Below are 18,375 nucleotides of genomic sequence, written 5' to 3'. Positions count from 1 at the left end.
AGTCGGGAACTTTTAGTAGATTTACCTCCTAACTTACTCAAAAATATTGTTCTCGGCCATGCATACTACAACTTGTTCGTTGACTGGACTAAAAAATTAATTACCTATTTTACACAAAACCGAGTTTTGAATTTTTTCCCGCGTAGGTGTTAATCTAAATCGATAATTAGGAAAAATGTTGTTATCTCAGGTATTTTTTCATGTAACAATAGTGATAACAAAACAGAGCAAATGCTCGAATCTGGTGAGTAAACTCGCAACATCCACAGCCTCAATTCAGGAATTTTTCAACCAATTTACCGTGAATTTTCTGTGTTCAGAACCCACCGTAGATCTCACGACATGTCCGATAACGCCGGGAAAAGACGTCGCTATCGAAATCTCAACGGACAACAAAGGCTTGGGCGTATTCTTCGTAGGCGGCAAAGACACCGCGATGCCGGTAAGTCCTTTGGGAACCCCCGAGCTCTTCAAATCATGCGGCGTCTTTCTAGAACGGAATCGTGATTGTGGAAGTGTATCCTGGCGGAGCGACCGACAGGGATAACCGCCTCCAAGCCGGCGATCAGATCCTGGAGGTCAACGGGACCCAACTGAAGGACGTAACACACACCACCGCCGCTCAGGCGCTGAGACAAACACTGCCAAAGGTGAAGCTTGCCTTCTGGGAAAATGAAGGAATTTTCATGGCCTTTTTTTTCAGATGAAGTTGGTCGTGTATCGGCCGGAAAGGCTTGACTTCACTAAGCTGGACGTGGAGCTGACCAAAAAACCCGGCAAGGGCATGGGGCTGAGCGTCATCGCCCGGAAATCCGGGAAGGGGGTCTACATCGGCGACATTGTAAGTATGCGTGAGAGGCGACCCGCCTTGGATTAATTCGAGGCGAGTTTAGATAAATGGAGGAACCGCCGACGTGGACGGGAGGATAATGAAAGGGGACCTATTAGTGTCTGTGAACGGGCATAGTGTCGAAAATTCGTCACGTGATGAAGCCGGGGCCATTCTTAAGACTGTCACGGGCAGAGTTTCACTCAAATTACACAGATATAAACCAGTCGCGAGATAATTCCACAGACTGTTTATAGTGTGCTAAGCCAAATTTTTCAAATTGATATTATTTCCATCGAGAGGTGACCTTTGCCAAAAATTAGATTGTGTTTTGCATTTAACGGTTTATTGTCGCATTTAATTCGATGATATCTGTGTATTATTAACATTCATCTAGTCACTTAAGTTATTCGGTACTTAATTTATTATTTAAGTATATCTATTTTGTAAAAATAGTATACCTGCTTCGATTGTGATAAAAACTAAAAATTTAGAAAAATAAATTATATTTAACTAAGTCATTTATGGAAGATTTTTAGGGTAATATGTCAAGTTCCAATGTATTTTTCAATAATTTTTTGTTATCGATAAAAATCGTAGGATCAAGTATTTCATTAAAATCGAGTAAAAAAAGTAATATTTATATAGATGATTACAATAAAGAGATGTGCATGTATTTATCAGTTTAGAACGCATTACTATTTTTTAGGTATATTCATTAGTTCGTTATATAAATTTTAAAAGAAATTAAATAATGTATTGAACCGACTGTAATAATTTGTAAATATTGTACTGTCTTGAAAAAGTTCACTACTTGTACTAAATCTAGAACTATTTTGTAAATAGGGTTATGCAATGGTGCATGCTGGAATTTTAATAAAATTCACTTTATCTCTTCCTAAATCTTTCCTTTATTCCCTAAAACTTCCAGAACTCGTCAGAAACAAAAAGAAAATTGCAAACCTGAATACTTGTTTCAAATGCCAAGAAAGCAAAGCCGCCCTTATCTTCATTTGGGGGCTTTCCATAAAATCAAAAAAAAAAAAAATACTCGAGAGAGGAAAACCAGTTTGATAACCAGGAATTTTAATTTTGAATTTATAAAAAAGTATAGTTAATTGAAAAATGTGTTAAAAAATTTACTATCTATTACAAAAAAATACAATATAACATCATAAATCGGTCCAGTACACCGTTCAACTTGCAAATTTTCAAAATGTGTTAATTTTCTCCTTCGTTGTCCCCTTCTTCTTCCTCGTCGAATTCTCCTTCTTCTTCGGCGGTGGCGTCTTGGTACTGTTGATACTCAGCGACTAAATCGTTCATGTTACTTTCAGCTTCCGTAAATTCCATTTCGTCCATGCCTTCACCGGTGTACCAATGCAAAAATGCCTTTCTTCTAAACATTGCGGTGAACTGTTCCGAAATCCTCTTAAACAATTCTTGAATACATGTAGAATTTCCAATAAAAGTCGATGACATTTTTAAGCCGCGAGGGGGAATGTCACACACAGCGGTCTTGACGTTGTTGGGGATCCACTCGACAAAGTAGCTGCTGTTCTTGTTTTGGATATTGAGCATTTGCTCATCCACCTCCTTCATGGACATTCTTCCTCTGAAGATAGCGGCCACGGTTAAGTAGCGGCCATGTCTGGGGTCGCAAGCTGCCATCATGTTCTTGGCATCGAACATCTGCATGACCAACTCGGGGACAGTTAAAGCTCGATATTGCTGGCTGCCTCGGGATGTTAAGGGGGCAAAGCCCGGCATGAAGAAGTGGAGTCGAGGGAATGGCACCATATTCACGGCCAATTTCCTCAAATCTGAGTTCAACTGTCCCGGAAAGCGGAGACAAGTGGTGACCCCAGACATGGTTGCCGACACGAGGTGGTTTAAATCCCCATAGGTGGGGGTGGTGAGTTTGAGAGTTCTGAAGCAGATGTCGTAAAGAGCTTCATTGTCGATGCAATATGTCTCGTCTGTGTTCTCTACGAGCTGATGCACGGAGAGGGTGGCATTGTAGGGTTCCACGACAGTGTCGGAGACTTTAGGGGACGGCACTACGGAGAAGGTGTTCATAATTCGATCAGGGTACTCCTCCCTGATTTTCGAAATGAGAAGAGTGCCGAGTCCAGAGCCGGTGCCCCCTCCGAGAGAGTGCGTCAGCTGGAATCCCTGCATACAGTCGCACCCTTCGGCCTCCTTGCGCACCACGTCCAGAACTGAGTCCACTAGCTCGGCCCCTTCGGTGTAGTGTCCCTTGGCCCAATTATTTCCAGCTCCAGATTGGCCAAAAACGAAGTTATCCGGACGGAAAATCTGGCCGAAAGGGCCAGACCGGACCGAGTCCATGGTGCCGGGCTCCAGGTCTACGAGGATAGCGCGAGGGACATACTTCCCCCCAGTCGCTTCATTGTAGTAGACGTTGATTCGCTCCAGCTGGAGGTCCGAATCCCCGTGATATGTTCCCGTAGGGTCGATTCCATGTTCATCTGAGATCACTTCCCAAAACTGGAAACAAATAATACTTACTGCTCGAGTGGATTTTTTGCGAGTTTACCTTTGCTCCTATCTGATTGCCGCATTGACCTGCTTGTATGTGGACTATTTCTCGCATTTTACTTTAACGTTAAACAAATTTATTAAAGAAATACCGAAAATTGGAGTAAACAAATTCGTAACCATGTAGCAGATGTTGTTTCAAAACTGCCGCCTCATCAAATTTTAAATTTGCATGAATGATAAAGAAGGGCACTATTCTACCGATAAACACACGTTACAAAAATAAACCTTCAATTTGCATTTTAAACTTACACTTGTACATATTTTGGACAGAAAAACTCAAACACTGTAAAGCACCTATTTTCATTTTCGAAAAGTTCTGAAAATTTCTTAAATTCCTAATATTTGTTACACATTTTAAATTCGTGAAGTGGCGCCCTCTGCCCCCGCAAATGTTTCTAACCTAAAAAATGTTTTGAATCCATGCATCGGTTTTTCATAAATTATGGCCGGTGCAAAAATTATTTCATGTATATTTTACACGCTCCTTTTTATAGCAAGTGCCTTTTCGTCAAAATTGAGTGTGCCGAGAGTCCTACTTCCCATTTTCAATGACTTTTCTATTAAATTTTTGCTAGAAGCCAACGACGGCGGTTGTTACAAATGGTGAGTTTTGAAGTGTTTTCGTTTTTGGTTTCAATTTCCAGGTTTTCAGGAGCACGACCCGAAATGATATCATCAAATTGACAATCCTTGATGAAAATCTTGACTTACATTGCTCCACAAAGGCGGAAGTTCAAACTGTGACCAAAGAGCCGGTCAGGAATCTCGCAGTGGTTCTTGCCGAGGATATTCAAACCGACCAAATATTAAAATGTGATGTTGTGGTTGATGCGATTACCTCGTTATCAATTACGACAACGACAAGGGAACTTTTTATGGAAGAAGTTCCTGAGGCGTTTCAAGTAAATGCTTATGACGCACAAGGCAACGAGTTTTCCTCTCTGGAAGGGGTGGAATTTGACTGGAAGATCATCACACTCGGCAGCAAGAAGGAAGCAGTGGTTGTGAGATACCTCCCGTTTAAGGACTCTCCCTATGAGTCACTACCTCATATTCGAAAACTTGAAGATGACAATAAAAAAGGCGCAGTTATTTTACTTGAAGGCGTTAAAACGGGCTCAGCTAAAGTAAATTATTTAGTAATAACTTAAACTTTAAATGATGTTTGTAAAGGTTTCAGTACGTCTCCCTTATTCGGAATATAAAGAAGTTCCAAGTGTTGAAGTCGTTTTGACCGTCATTGCCAACCTATTACTAGTTCCAAGTGAGGCTTATATGATGGAGGGCGATGTGATCTCATTTAAATTATTCTATGCAAGTATTTTATTTTAGCAGAAGCAATATAAAACTAACTGAAATTTAATAGTTGCATAATGGTAAAATGGATGAGTTACAAATACCAGACGCCCAATATTTCCTTGAATCCGAAGATGAAAGTGTTGTTAAAAGTGATAAAACTTCAAGGGAAGTTACTGCCAAGGGGTTGGGCAAATGTCATGTAGTCTTACGCAGTTCTAATAGGCTGGATGATGACCCGGCCTTAAAGCTTCCAATGGCTGTGATAACAGTAGTACAACCAAGTTATATTGTTTTGACCATTTTACCTCACAAAAATTGGGCGATTTTGGTTGGGGATCAACATGAGATTATTGCTGAGGTGTACAGCAGGTAAAGTAACAACAGTTTATGAATTATAATGAAAAACAAAATAATTACTAGTGGATGAATCCGCTATTTAAATACAATTTAATTATTATGATGTAACAATACGGGTAATGTTTTTTCAGACCCAGTAAAAAAAATGTTTTGACTAGTTATGTATTATTTATAACTTAAAATGGAATACAAAATTCGTTAATTTTTTAGCTCGGATAACAAACTCTATCTTGGTTCGGGTGTCCAAATCCAAACCCAAGTGGGTGAAGCTTTCCACGTGGAAGAGCGTTCGCAAAACGGCAGCTGGATTTGTGGATGGGGCCTCAAAGAAAGCCGAGCCATAGTTTCGGCTAAATTAGAATCGGTGATTCATCCCAAATTTGGTAAATTTACATTGGATACACCCATAATATCCCAAGGCGAGCTCTACATCTACCCCCGAATAACAATATCGCCCGCTGAGGTAGTTTTACCATGGGACACCCAAATAAAGCCCAAGTATGTCGTAATCACACTTGCTATAATTTTAGTTTTTTTTATTAATGTATTTTGCATAGATATGATGTTGACTTGGTGGCTAAAGGGGGCGACGGCCGCTTTTTATGGTCAAGCACTGACCACTCCATTGGTATAGTTTCTCAAACGGGCCACGTGCGTACCCTCACCCAAGGCTATTTCTCCGTATCGGCCGCCATGACTCGCAACCACCACAACCGCCAATATGCCAAATTCTCAATCCTTCCACCAGTTCGTCTTGAAATCGTCGAATTTATAATGGAGGCCGAAATTTTCCAACCAATTTACCTCCACATTGCCCTCTATGCCCCCAAAATCGGCAATGATAACACCACACAAACCTTTATTCCGTTCACGCAGTGTCAAGATCTCCCGTTCCAAGTAAAACAATCCGATAATAAATTTATCTACAACAAAACGGCATCGATACCCCCTGTGGGTATTTCCTGTGGGAACATAGCAATGATTGGTACCGCTGTTGGTACGAGTAAAGTCACAGTTACGTATTATCAGGATGGTTTAATTTTGGAAGATGCGGTCACGATAAACGCTTATTATCCCTTGAAGTTGATTTCGCCGAGTCCGAAACATCAGGTAGTTTTGGCAGTGGGCAGTTCGATACATTTGGTGTTTTCGGGGGGACCGAGGCCGCAGATCGGGAGGCAGAGTGATCATCAAAGAATTGTGATTGTGGAGAATGAGGCGATTGTGCAGGCAGAGGATGTGACCGATTCCAATCAGTTACCATTGGAGGATATTACGGCCGTTTGGGTCTTATGTAGGAAATTGGGTGAGACCAATGTCAAGCTGACGATCAGCAATACGCCGTCGTTGCCGAATTGTAAGAGTCATGGGAGTACGGTAACGACGAAGGTAAGCTGGATAAGATGTTTAGACTTTTTACTATTTTTTTAAGTATTTTTAAAATAAAAAAAAATAACTTATTAAAACTCGTTCGACCAATTTTCTGATTTTGTGAGTCGTATGGCAGCAAACAATATACAGGGTGTTCCGTTTTTATTGTTTCAAATTTAGCCAGGTGATAGAATATTTAATTTTAAGATAAAAGTTTCCTATAAACATGTATCGAAAAAGTTGATATAAGGGAGCTACATCCCCTGAAAGGGGTGCATCTTTTAATGGATTTCTTCCAATATTTCAGAAACCATTGTAGATAAAATTACAAAATTTGGTACAACTAATAACCTTCATACACCTAAACGAATTCAAATATACAGAGTGCGCCAGAACTCGCGCCCCAGAGAAAAATGCCATATAAGGTAAGATACTAGGAACATGGAAAAAATTTTATCTATAAAAATTTCGAAGTTTTAAAGTTTGCACTTTGACTCTATTTATTTCTGTTGGAAAAATAATTTTACAAGTTTTTGCTATAGGAAAGAAAGAGGAAACAATGAAGCTGTGTCTTAAATTGTAACTTTGTTCAATGTTATTTCATTGTACCTTTACTAAATAATTGGTAAAAAAATATATATAAGATCATCAGTATCATTAAATAGACATAAAAAAATGTCAAATGTCAAAAAATAAATGTCAAAATTTTTTGACAGAATTTTGTAAACATTTTTTTCATGTTCCTGGTATCTTATCTTACTTGAAAATTTTCTCTGGGGCGCGAGTTCTGGCGCACTCTGTATAATGTCAAAATTTTTACTTATGGGCGTGTTAAACTGGGGGGTGGTGGTGGGTTATGTTAGGGTAAAAAGTACTCTAACTACATATTTTGTCTGTTGGTCCTTGCCACTTTCAGCCACATAATTTTAAATTTCACAAAAAATTGGTCTCTTGCGTTTTATAATTAGTTTACACTTTGTCTTACAGACCATAAAGACGATAGATATTAAAGATTAAATTTGTTTTACCGTTTAAGACGCCCGTGTTTAAAAATTTCGACAACTGATCTTTGAATTCGTTTAGGTGTTTAAAAGTTATCAGCCGTACCAACTTTTGTAATTTTATCTATTCTACAATAGTGGGAAAACCCCATTAAAAAACGCATCTCTTTTACGGGGTGTAGCTCGTTTACGAAACATTTTCGGATACATCTATCTATCTATCACCTGTTTAAATTTATAACAATAAAAACGGAACACCCTGTATATTTGCGTTGACAACTCGCAAGTTTTTTGTCTTAATAAAACGAGAAATGCAAACTCCTGAATTGTTTATTATTATTGTTTATTTTTAGATAATTTGCGGTAAACCTCGGCGTCTCCACATCCAACCCGAAGTCAAAGTAACCGACGCCAAGGCATGCCCCATGGACCTCAGTGCCGATCGCGTCGTAGTCCCCAACAACCAGGACATCGAACTCGAAGTTGTCGTCATCGATGAACTCGGCCGTGTCTTCCTAAACACCAGCAGTCTTCTCTTCACATGGGAATCCCGCCCGGCTGGCGAAGTTAAATTTCAAAGTATCGACAGCACAGTCACTAAACACGAAATGTTTGGCTCCGTCCCACTGATCAACAAAACGCTTCAAGTTATCCACCCTTACATCGATTCTGGGTTGTTGGAAGTGACTGGAACTGTCAAAGGTTACAAGATGAGTGTCTTAAAAGCGTATCACATCACACCTGAATGGCCGGAGTTTTTGAGTGGGGAGGAACGATCATCTGATCATCCGGCTATAACAGCGACTGTGGGACTGTTTTTGGTTGATGATACAGTTGTTACACCTAACGTGACGATTATTTTTAACCAGCCGAATGTCAAGAAGGAAATAGCAGTGATGCACGGATCGGGCTATATCGAATTGTCGTTAAGTAATGATGAAATCGCGACGGTGAATTATGTCGAAGGGACAAGACTTATCGAAATTGTCCCAGTGATGTCAGGAGAATTGACAATACAAGTGGTGGACTTGTGTCTCGTCGCAAATCCGATTTTTATCTACGTTAAAGTGGTCTCGTTGGGAAAAATCGAAGTCGATACTGCCGGAAAAGTTGAGATAAATCATTGTATCCAAGTCGTGGCGAAACTCTACGACGAAACTGATCAATTATTAGATGTGCATGACATGGGAGTGATCGAATTGAGACATCGATTCAGTAAAAATATAGCGAATTTGGGACGTATGCCCCAAAACGCCGACGATCCCTGGCCTTTGGGAGAGGTTCATTTTGTTTTAACCGGTACTTGTTCCTATTTTCCCGTTACAATTTTTTTAATTCATTTTTTTAGGAGTTGAACTCGGCGATGCCCAGCTGACTTTTACTTTCGACAATAAAGACCAAGTCGTTTCGAGCGAACCGGTTGATATTCAGGTCTTTCCACCACTGAAGGTGAATCCCCGAAATGGCACGCTTTTGGTGGGTGCTACCATGCAGTTGACACTCCGTGGCGGTCCACAACCCGACACCAGTATCGAGTTTGAACCCCACTCGAACGGAACCATTTGTAAATTTTGATTGTTTTGTCTAGGAATTGATTTTGTAACGACTGTTTTCAGCTGTTAGTGATGTTGGTATCGTTGTTGGAAAAAACCTAGGATTTACGAGAATCACGGTTCGGTCGATCGGAGTACATCCGAAAACCGGCGAGAAAATCATTTATGCTGAAGATACCATCGATGTGAACATTGTTAAAATCGGTGGAGTGAAGATAGCAGCGCCCTTGACGAAGTTTAAGAGTGGGGGAACGATTCCAGTTTGGGTTACTGGAATTCCGGAAACAATATCGCCTTTGATTTTGTCAAGTTTTGAAGATTCGGCTTTGACGTACGATTGGTATTTTAACGATTTTGATGTGACGACGCTTGTTGGAGTTTTCTCAACTGTGGGTGAGTATTAACATAAAAATAAAATAAAATTTACAATCACAACATGGAAGTCCAGCTCAAAGAAAATTGAATGTACAAACACCAACATTCTGAAACTCTAAAAACTTAGCTTTGCGCACTTAATATAAGTTTTTTTATTTAACACATGCTGCTTTCTACTAATAATGAAAAAAATCATTTGTATAATTTCTCTCAGGTGTGATTTACAAAACTTGCGACAAAACAATAATAAGGGTGACAGGTTTGCAACCTGGCAAAACTAAACTTTACGTAAACGTAACTTTCAACGCAGTCGATACAGCTCAACCTACAGTGTATCAGGCATACGTAGATTTGGAAGTTTTTGAACCTTTGATGCTTGTAATGCCTAAACATATGCCTGGGAGGTCACTTTTAATGGCACGCCACTCAAACATACAATTGCAAACGAATTTGGACGGAATTGTTAACATTGAGTATAGGTAATGTGAATTGTGTAGAGCCGAAGACTCTTTTAATTTTTTATTTTCATTAGCATTCCTGAATTTCGCTTAACCGGTACCGAAGTAACAGCAATGAATGCGACTCCAGTTGCGACAATAACAGTGACAGAAACTGGTTATTTGCAGTCTTACGGGACTATTGGATTTGCCCAATTGTTAATAACTTCAACCGACGAACTGGGGTTGAAGCAAACTTTGACCTATGTTGTTGAAGTCAAACCAGTGCATTATATGTTATTGACGGTCAAAGCAAACTGGAGGATACATTTGGACAGTTCTTTGCAAGTGATACCATTAGGAACTGAATTTGATTTGGTTGCACATTTTTACGACAATATCGGGAATAAATTTAATGCCGGGCCACGACAGGTGAAAGTTCGAGCTAATCGATTGGATCTTGTCAAAATCAAACAATACACAAGCAATGCCACTATGACCGTAGCGACGAAAAAACAGGGTCATACGGTTATTAAAGCTTGGACCGATGGTGTTGACAATACGGCTGATTATGTCAAAATTCATTCGAAAGAAGTGGTCAAACCTGTTGTTGACTTTTTGGCAAGTGGCGATATTATGTGTTTGTGGAGTCCAGTCGTGACGAGACATCTACAAATAGGTTTTTGGTCCAGTAGTGATACTAGTATGATATCAATTGATTCAACCATCGATTTGGCTTTTGTTATTGGAAATAAGGAAGGAACCGTGTTGCTTACTCACTCGTTGCAATCTAACGTTCCGCTGCGGATGCAAGTCCTACCGGTTGCTGAAGTTAAATTATATCCAGAGAAGATCACATTTTTCACAAATGGAGCCGAGGGAACGGTCCAGAGAATTGGTGTGGTTTTGAAAAGTCGGATGGGACCGGCCGACAAGAGAAATAATTTGATTCAAGGATGGCTCTGTGATAGATCTTTTCACCGGTATTTAGTTCCAACACCGTTCAGATGTTTCGTCCGATTCACCAATGAGAGTGTAGACATTGATGCGAATAGTATCTTCAGCATGAAGAGTAGTTTTAAACCGGAAATAGGTCAATATAATTGTAAAATCGTCGCGACGGGAGCTAACACGTCTGATGTGAGTCTCTTAATGACGAATATCTCGTTTTGGGTTATTTCCGATGAAGGGGAAATTGAATCGCAACCTTTAGAATTGCCATTTATTCCCACACCTTACGTACCATCGGAAGTGTATATAGGAGATCAAGGAAATATCGGTGAGCTTATTGTTACTGGTCTAGGCTACATTTTGGATCAAATTATGGTAAGTATTGTGACTGGAAGGAAGTGTCGCAGTTACGAATTGTGTCTTTAGGTACAACCAGCCGATAGTAGTATTGTTTACGTGGACAAAGGTCACTTAATTGATGAAAATCATAAAATGTATCAAGTGCAACTTGTCGATTATCATCCGAAGTTTGCCGATCAAGAAGACATTATGGGAATTATTGTTCGGTCACCGCTTACGGATCAAGCGACTCAAGTAATTTTACTCTTAATGATTTCTTCTTGTACATGTGATTTTACAGGTTATGGTACGAGTTTCAAATAAATATCGCGATGACACCTGTGCGGGTAAATCCCCAATTTACCGGTTTATACAACACTACAAACACGCGATTATTATCGTAATATCGATGCTCATTATTTTCTGTGTTACTTGTTACGGTAAATTGTTTCTTTTTTCAGTATTTTTCTCTTAATTTTATTTGTTGTAGTCTACTCGAGATACATGCAACCCATGGTTACTGTCACAGTTAACCCAAACCGATCTCTTCTCAATGGTATTTGTACTGTTTTTAAAATAGCCATATAATAAACTTTTTTTAGCTACTTATCCGCCACCGAATTACCCGACAAGTTCAACCCCTATGATGAACAGAACTCAACCCTCAATTCCGAGGTTATCTCCAACTTCACCAATTTGTACAAGCAAGTCGAATTGTACCTGTGGTAGAAATCGAGAACCAGTCTATGGTGACGTTAGTTCGTTTACAATGAATAGTCCTGAATTACGAAGAAACCGAAGATTTTTGTAACTGTGTTCAAATTTTGTTTAGTTTTTGTACATAACAGGGAGTGCCAGTTTTTTTTTTGTATATACAAGTGTACTTATTTTTTTATAAAATAAATTCATTTCTTGCTCAAGTGCGTAATCGATTTTTTATTGTACTAATTACTTGTAAAGTGATTGTATTGAAGGCGTACCTACAAGTACATATATTTGAGAAAACGTGGTTATTATTTCGAAACTTTATTAAAAATCAGTCCTCTAACAAAAACATCTTATACAGCTTTTCATGCTCAGCCTTCTCAAATTTCGGAATAAACGGAATTTTAACAATTTCCGAAAATCCTTCCGCCATTTCCGGTTCCTGAAAAGCCTTCTTATACGAATTAAGATTCAAATCCCCTACTGGAAGTTGACTCTTGTCAGTTATATTTCTAAACCTAATATTGTGTTTGACGTGGTTATGACTCGTTGTCATAATAAAACATCTGCAATCGACTTGTTTTCTTTTCGCCACATCTATAAACTTTTGTCTTGACTCCTTATCAGGATTTGTGTTATCAATCACCACACTTTGCTTCTTTTGAAGACAATCTTCCAACATTTTGGTAAACTTTTTCCATGACCCCAGTTTATCCTGACTGACGTGGACGTACCCCTTCGGTACGAGAAAATTCTTACAAAAGTGGCTCTTCCCCGACCCAAGGGTCCCCACCATTATAATAACCTCCTGTTTACCGGTGGCGATTTGGGGGTAAGCATCGTTGGAAAGCCTCCTTGGGTCAAACTCGGGCATTATATGGGGCGCAGGTGGAAAACCAAGAAAGTACTCCTCAGGAGTATAGAACTTTAGCCCCACATTTAAGGCGAAAAGTCGGTCGCAAATCGAGGGGTCTTTGTTTTTCTTCGGGGCCCAGTTATTTTCGCGACCGGCTTCGTCTCCTACATAGAAAGACTTTTCGATGTCGATTGCCACGCCCCCATTTTTCGACTCGATGAAAACGTTCCACATGCCGGGGGCTGGTTTGCGGTAAATAGATTTTCCAGTCGCAATAAAAACTTGCACAGGCACTGATAATTTCGTAATTATAGCTTCAATTTTCTTCTTAAAGCCTTTGACTTTACTAAAATCGTTACTCAGGTCAGACTGGTTGGCAAAAATGACGACTTTGTGGCCTTTGTCGTAAAGTTTTTGCAGTTTTTGAGGAACTGAATTGATGTGCGAGATCCAGTCGTCAGGGTCTTTCGGGAATCGCGCCCCCGATTTGGTTTTAATGAGAGTACCGTCAAGATCGAACGCCGCAATTGCCGATTGGGGTTCGCAGTTATCTGTTGTAAAAATAAGCAAATCTCGACCGTCTAACTCTTCCCATTTGCCCGAATTTGAGAGTTTCTTATTCGAGTTGGAATTCATTGCGAAAGAATCTAATCTTCCCTTCTTAGTGGCAGGTTCATCTTCAGATTCAAAAATAATATCAAATTCGTGAAAACCGAGTCTGACTTCGATTCGATCGCCGTGTTTGAGGGTGTATGTTCGATTTTGTATTAGGGCATAACCGTTGCATCCGGAGTACGACTTACCGAGGGTTTTTAAAATAACTTTTGAAGTATCCAAATCTGCAGTACATTCGAGATGATTTCTAGATACGTGCAAGTCCGTGATTCCTGTTTCTTCGTTTCGGCCGATTCTTACAGGCTTTTGGTGAGGCAAATTGACCTTTTTTTGGGTGTTGACGCATCTTAAGTAACAAATTTGCGAAGAAAGGGCCATGGTATTTTAGACATTAGGTAAATTCGAAGTTATTTAGGCAATACCTACATAAATTGCTATTACTTTTTAACACAATTGTAATATAGTGGTCAATTAATTTACCTTGCTCAAGCACTATTTGGTTATAAGAAGTCGAGATAATGTATTTTTCAATTCAAAAACCTTATAAATTAACTTTTACCTATAATTATATGAATTCTAAAAGCGTTCCTGGTTCCTGCCAGGTTCCTAGGTTCTTTTAATTTTATTTGAACTACTATTCGCACGTGTAGAACTACTACCAGAGGCGTACGAACAAAAGTAATTTGCTGGCGTGGCAAATTTAAAAAAGTTAAATGGTTTATTTGGCTATTTACGCAGTGTACAGTGTAAGTTAAAAAAAAGTAAATAACCTCTAGTCTGTGGTACAAGTGTACCGAATTATTTTTACAAAGTAAAGTAATTTCTTGGCCAAGTGCATGATCGAGTTTTTATCATAAAAAGTTGGAGAAGTGGTTGCATTTTGCATTGAGAAAAAAAAAGAAAGTTATAATAACTTGGGAAAATATTAAATATGAATAACCAAATTGTTTTGATCAAATGTCGCTGGTAGTTCTTTTATCTCTTTTCAAATTTATTTACATCTTAAATTAATTACTTTTAATGTAATAAAAAAAATGTTGATTCATATGTACCTTTATAATAAATATGAGACTCTATTGGAGTTTTTCCTTTGCAAAAATTCAGGTTCTGTCACTATCTCTCTCTAATGGACACCAAACAGGTGTCGGGATGTCCGATCATGCAATATTAATAAACAGCTAATTGTTGTAAAAACTGTGATAAATGTGCTAGTAACTATTTTGTAACAATTTAGATAAAAACACGTGCCCTTTTTTGTTGTGTAGGTTATTAACAATGACATTTCAGTCGTATTTACAAGCAATTCAAGGTTACGTGGGTAAGTGATAACCTGCTGATAATTGAATTTATTATTATTAATTGTATCATTCAATTAATTGAAAACAAACAGTTTATATTTTTTATTTTATGTTTTTGTAAATGCACTGATCTCTAAGAAAAAGCGGGAATTTCGATAGTGCAACATTTGACCTAATTTCTTTCCAGTTGAATACATTGACATCGATTATTCTTTATGGCTGACATGGTGTTTAGCCCCCTTGTTCATATCGTTTCTGCTTCCAATGGTGATAGGTCTTTTGCTATATCTCACCGCCTTTATATTATACATTTACAAGCTCCACTGGAGGAGCATTCGGATGACTTTACAAACGGGAGACAAATGGGAGACTGCTCGGAGGACCGCGGCCGCAGTCTGGGACGCCCATGGATGGATCTGGCACGGTATAGTTCCCTTACACCTCCTATCCAACAATTGATTTAATTGTCTTCAAGGATATGAAATCCAAGGCCTTGAAAACATCCCTGACAGCGGCCCCGCACTCATAATTTATTACCATGGGGCCATCCCGATCGACATTTATTATTTCCTTGCAAAGACCCTTTTCTACAAAAACAGATTAGTCCACACTGTTGCCGACTATTTTCTTTTCAGAATTCCAGGTCAGGCTAAAATAACAACTGAAAAAATCAAAATAAATCAAAAAATAGGTTTCAGTATTATCGCGGACTGCATGAAAGTCATTCCGGGTACAATCCAGACTTGCTCCAACCTCCTTAAAGAGGGCAACGTCCTTGCGATTTCCCCTGGGGGCGTCTACGAAGCCCAATTCAGCCACCACTACAACCTAATGTGGAAACGCCGTCTAGGCTTTGCTAAAGTAGCCCTCGATGCCCAAGTTGTGAGTGCCTTTTTATGGCCTTCTTTTTTGATTTTTTTTAGCCGATTATTCCTATGTTTACAGAAAATCTTCGCGAGGCTTTTCGAACTTTGAGTATAGGTCGGAGGATTTTTTTACGGTTGTATGCAATTTTTAAATTTCCTTTTGCACCCATTTATGGAGGATTCCCCGTGAAAATGGTCAGTCATGTGGGGAAACCCATAGCCTACGACCCCAGTTTGACTCCTGAGGATTTGCAAGCCAAAGTCGCTGCCAGTTTGAATGAACTGATCAAGAGGCATCAGAGGGTACCGGGGAGTATACTCTACGGAATTATGGATCGAATACCGTATTTTAGGACAAAGAATTTACAGCATGAAGAGTAAATGGACATTCCTATAGCTTAATTTTTTATTGTTGAATTTGTACGTACTTAAATTTTTATGTACTTTTATGTCAATGGTGGATGTACAGTAATGAGGACGATAGTACAAAAATAAAGGTTTTTGTCAGGAATTTTCTATCACTCTTAAAATACTTTTTCACTAAAGATTTTTTACTTATTAAAAATGTCTATTTGTTCTTTACTTCTCTGTTTCAAGATACAAAATACTGTCAAGTAACGGACGTTAAGGCGTGTCTACGAGTACATACATGTACTTATGTATTTGAGAAAACTTTATTAAAAAGCAATTAGTCCTCTAACAAAAACATTTTATACAGCTTTTCGTGCTCAGCCTTCTCAAATTTCGGAATAAACGGAATTTTAACAATTTCCGAAAACCCTTCCGCCATTTCCGGTTCCTGAAAACTCTTCTTATACGAATTGAGAACCAAATCCCCCACTGGAGTATGACTCTTGTCTGTCATTTCTCTGAACCGATTATTGTGTTTGGCGTGTTTATGACTTGTTGTCATAATAAAACACCTGCAATCGACTTGTTTTCTTTTCGCCACATCTATAAACCTTTGTCTTGACTCCTTATCAGGATTTGTGTTATCAATCACCACACTTTGCTTCTTTTGAAGACAATCTTCCAACATTTTGGCACACTTTTGCCATGACCCCAGTTTATCCCGACTGACGTGAACGTACCCCTTCGATACGAGACAGTTCTTACAAAAGGAGGTCTTCCCCGACCCGGGGGTCCCCACCATTATAATAACCTCCTGTTTATCGGTGGCGATTTGGGGATAGACATCGTTGGAAAGCCTCCTTGGGTCAAACTCGGGCATTATATGGGGCGCAGATGAAGAACCGAGAAAATACTCCTCAGGAGTGTAGAACTTTAGCCCCACATTTAAGGCGAAAAGTCGGTCGCAAATCGAGTGGTCTTTGTTTTTTTTGGGGGCCCAGTTTTTTTCGCGACCAGCGGCGTCTCCCACATAGAAAGAATTTTCGATGTCTATTGCCACACCCCCATTTTTCGACTCGGTGAGAACGTTCCACATGCCGGGGGCTGGTTTTCGGTAAATTGACTTTCCAGTGGCGATAAAAACCTGGGTGGGCACTGATAATTTCGCAATGATTGCTTCTATTTTTCCCTTGAAGCCTTTGACTTTACTAAAATCTTTACCAAGGCCAGCCTGATTGGTAAAAATGACGATTTTGTGGCCTTTGTCGTAAAGTTTTTGCAGTTTTTGAGGGATTGAATTGATGTGCAAGATCCAGTCGTCATGGTCTTTCGGAAATCGCGCCCCCGATTTGGTTTTAATGAGAGTTCCGTCAAGATCGAATGCCGCAATTGCTGATTGGGGTTCGCAGTTATCTGTTGTAAAAATAAGTAAATCTCGACCATCTATCTCTTCCCATTTGCCCGAATTTAAAAAATTCTTATTCGAGTTGGAATTCATTGCGAAAATATCTAATCTTGGTTTCTTAGTGGCAGGTTCATCTTGAGATTCAAAAATAATATCAAATTCGTGAAAACCGAGTCTGACTTCGATTCGATCGCCATGTTTGAGGGTGTATGTCTGATTTTGAATTAGGGCATAACCGTTGCACCCAGAATACGACTTTCCGAGGGTTTTTATTAAGACTTTTGAAGTATCCAAATCTGCAGTACATTCGAGATGATTTCTAGATACATGCAAGTCCGTGATTCTTGTTTCTTCGTTTCGGCCGATTATTACAGGTGTTTGGTGAGGCAAATTGATCTTTTTTTGGGTGTTTTTGACGCATTTTAAGTAACAAATTCGCGAAGAAAGAGCCATATGGCATTTTAACTAAATTGGAGGTTATGTAGATGACCTAAATATTATCCTTTTGTTAACACAGTTGTAACGCAATAATCAAAGATTACCTTATTCAAGCACTAGAATCAAATTTGGTTTACAAAAAATGTCTTTCTAATTCAAAAAGCTTTATTGTATTGATTTTTTAAACCGTTCATTTGAACTACTAACCGCACGAGTAGAACTACTACCAAACTTCCATAAATCGAATAATTCATCGGCCTAGGAAATTTTGAAAGGCAAAATTGCTTATTCTCTGTTCATAAATTAAAGAAACACCCAACCGGCAATAAGGCTCAAAAATTCAACCGGCAACGTTGTCTAGTTATATTTTCTAGTGGGAACGTATGTGTCAAAAAAATTAGGTTATGTTTTCTTTTTTACAAAGTTTGTTGACCAACGGAACTCAGAGAAGTCTTATATGGATTTAATATCTTAGATGGTATTGGGCCACATACGTCGTTGCGGTTTTTGGTTTTTCAGGTTTTAAATTTGTAGCACGGAGAATTGAAAATTGGTTCAAAAGGACCACCGGCAGACACAGAAGCAACTTCTTCTCACCCCGACGGTTTCAGCAAAAGTTTCAATGTCCCATTTGCATTGTTGTTATGATGATAGCGTTATTTTATTTGTGATAAGTTGATGGTTCTGAAAAGAACCGATTTTTTTAAAACTTGAATGTGGAACAATGCAAAACTAAAAGAAATTCTCTTTATTGGATTCATCAT

The 18,375-nt window shown here is 39.0% G+C and overlaps 6 protein-coding genes across 8 annotated transcripts in view; 3 read left to right on the top strand and 3 right to left on the bottom strand.

Moving 5' to 3' along the window:
• The window catches only part of LOC123011975 (inaD-like protein), a 64,967-nt gene extending 63,241 nt beyond the window's left edge, over positions 1-1,726 (top strand). For both annotated transcript variants that reach the window (XM_044409712.1, XM_044409711.1), the window contains 4 exons: positions 321-442; positions 495-650; positions 704-841; positions 894-1,726. In XM_044409712.1, coding sequence (XP_044265647.1) covers positions 321-442; positions 495-650; positions 704-841; positions 894-1,067 — 590 coding nt within the window. In that variant the 3' untranslated portion in view covers positions 1,068-1,726. The remainder of the gene's footprint in view (positions 1-320; positions 443-494; positions 651-703; positions 842-893) is intronic.
• A 229-nt stretch (positions 1,727-1,955) lies between these two features.
• Positions 1,956-3,548, bottom strand: LOC123011973 (tubulin beta chain). The gene is made up of 2 exons (XM_044409709.1): positions 3,390-3,548; positions 1,956-3,340 (listed from the first exon to the last, which is right to left on the bottom strand). Exons 1-2 carry the CDS (start codon positions 3,444-3,446, stop codon positions 2,051-2,053), a joined length of 1,347 nt encoding a protein of 448 aa, XP_044265644.1. The 5' UTR covers positions 3,447-3,548; the 3' UTR covers positions 1,956-2,050.
• Positions 3,549-3,674: 126 nt separating this feature from the next.
• Positions 3,675-12,005, top strand: LOC123011969 (nuclear pore membrane glycoprotein 210). Its single transcript, XM_044409705.1, has 15 exons — positions 3,675-3,997; positions 4,047-4,521; positions 4,568-4,708; positions 4,761-5,062; positions 5,261-5,548; positions 5,608-6,439; positions 7,776-8,721; positions 8,771-8,986; positions 9,039-9,368; positions 9,565-9,829; positions 9,883-11,113; positions 11,165-11,332; positions 11,379-11,517; positions 11,568-11,633; positions 11,680-12,005. Exons 1-15 carry the CDS (start codon positions 3,837-3,839, stop codon positions 11,886-11,888), a joined length of 5,769 nt encoding a protein of 1,922 aa, XP_044265640.1. The 5' UTR covers positions 3,675-3,836; the 3' UTR covers positions 11,889-12,005.
• On the bottom strand, positions 11,885-13,885 carry LOC123011971 (uncharacterized protein F21D5.5-like). 2 transcript variants are annotated; one of them, XM_044409707.1, is made up of 3 exons: positions 13,813-13,885; positions 13,734-13,745; positions 11,885-13,687 (listed from the first exon to the last, which is right to left on the bottom strand). In XM_044409707.1, exon 3 carries the CDS (start codon positions 13,629-13,631, stop codon positions 12,114-12,116), a length of 1,518 nt encoding a protein of 505 aa, XP_044265642.1. In that variant the 5' UTR covers positions 13,632-13,687; positions 13,734-13,745; positions 13,813-13,885; the 3' UTR covers positions 11,885-12,113. The 2 variants fall into 2 exon arrangements, with proteins under 2 accessions (XP_044265642.1, XP_044265643.1); XM_044409708.1 differs by having other exon boundaries at positions 11,885-13,675; positions 13,813-13,830.
• A 412-nt stretch (positions 13,886-14,297) lies between these two features.
• Positions 14,298-15,928, top strand: LOC123011974 (transmembrane protein 68). Its single transcript, XM_044409710.1, has 5 exons — positions 14,298-14,571; positions 14,739-14,975; positions 15,027-15,194; positions 15,243-15,433; positions 15,475-15,928. The coding sequence occupies exons 1-5, from the start codon at positions 14,529-14,531 to the stop codon at positions 15,796-15,798; spliced, it is 963 nt and encodes a 320-aa protein (XP_044265645.1). The 5' UTR covers positions 14,298-14,528; the 3' UTR covers positions 15,799-15,928.
• Positions 15,929-16,075: 147 nt separating this feature from the next.
• Positions 16,076-17,872, bottom strand: LOC123011970 (uncharacterized protein F21D5.5-like). Its single transcript, XM_044409706.1, has 2 exons — positions 17,716-17,872; positions 16,076-17,663 (listed from the first exon to the last, which is right to left on the bottom strand). The coding sequence occupies exon 2, from the start codon at positions 17,624-17,626 to the stop codon at positions 16,106-16,108; it is 1,521 nt and encodes a 506-aa protein (XP_044265641.1). The 5' UTR covers positions 17,627-17,663; positions 17,716-17,872; the 3' UTR covers positions 16,076-16,105.
• Between the last annotated feature and the right edge of the window lie 503 nt (positions 17,873-18,375).

Source organism: Tribolium madens, unplaced genomic scaffold, assembly GCF_015345945.1.
Source record: "Tribolium madens isolate multiple individuals breed KSU strain unplaced genomic scaffold, Tmad_KSU_1.1 Scaffold_91;HRSCAF=231;Tcas5.2_LG7, whole genome shotgun sequence".
NCBI lineage: Eukaryota > Metazoa > Arthropoda > Insecta > Coleoptera > Tenebrionidae > Tribolium > Tribolium madens.
This window is presented reverse-complemented; position numbering and strand designations above follow the sequence as displayed.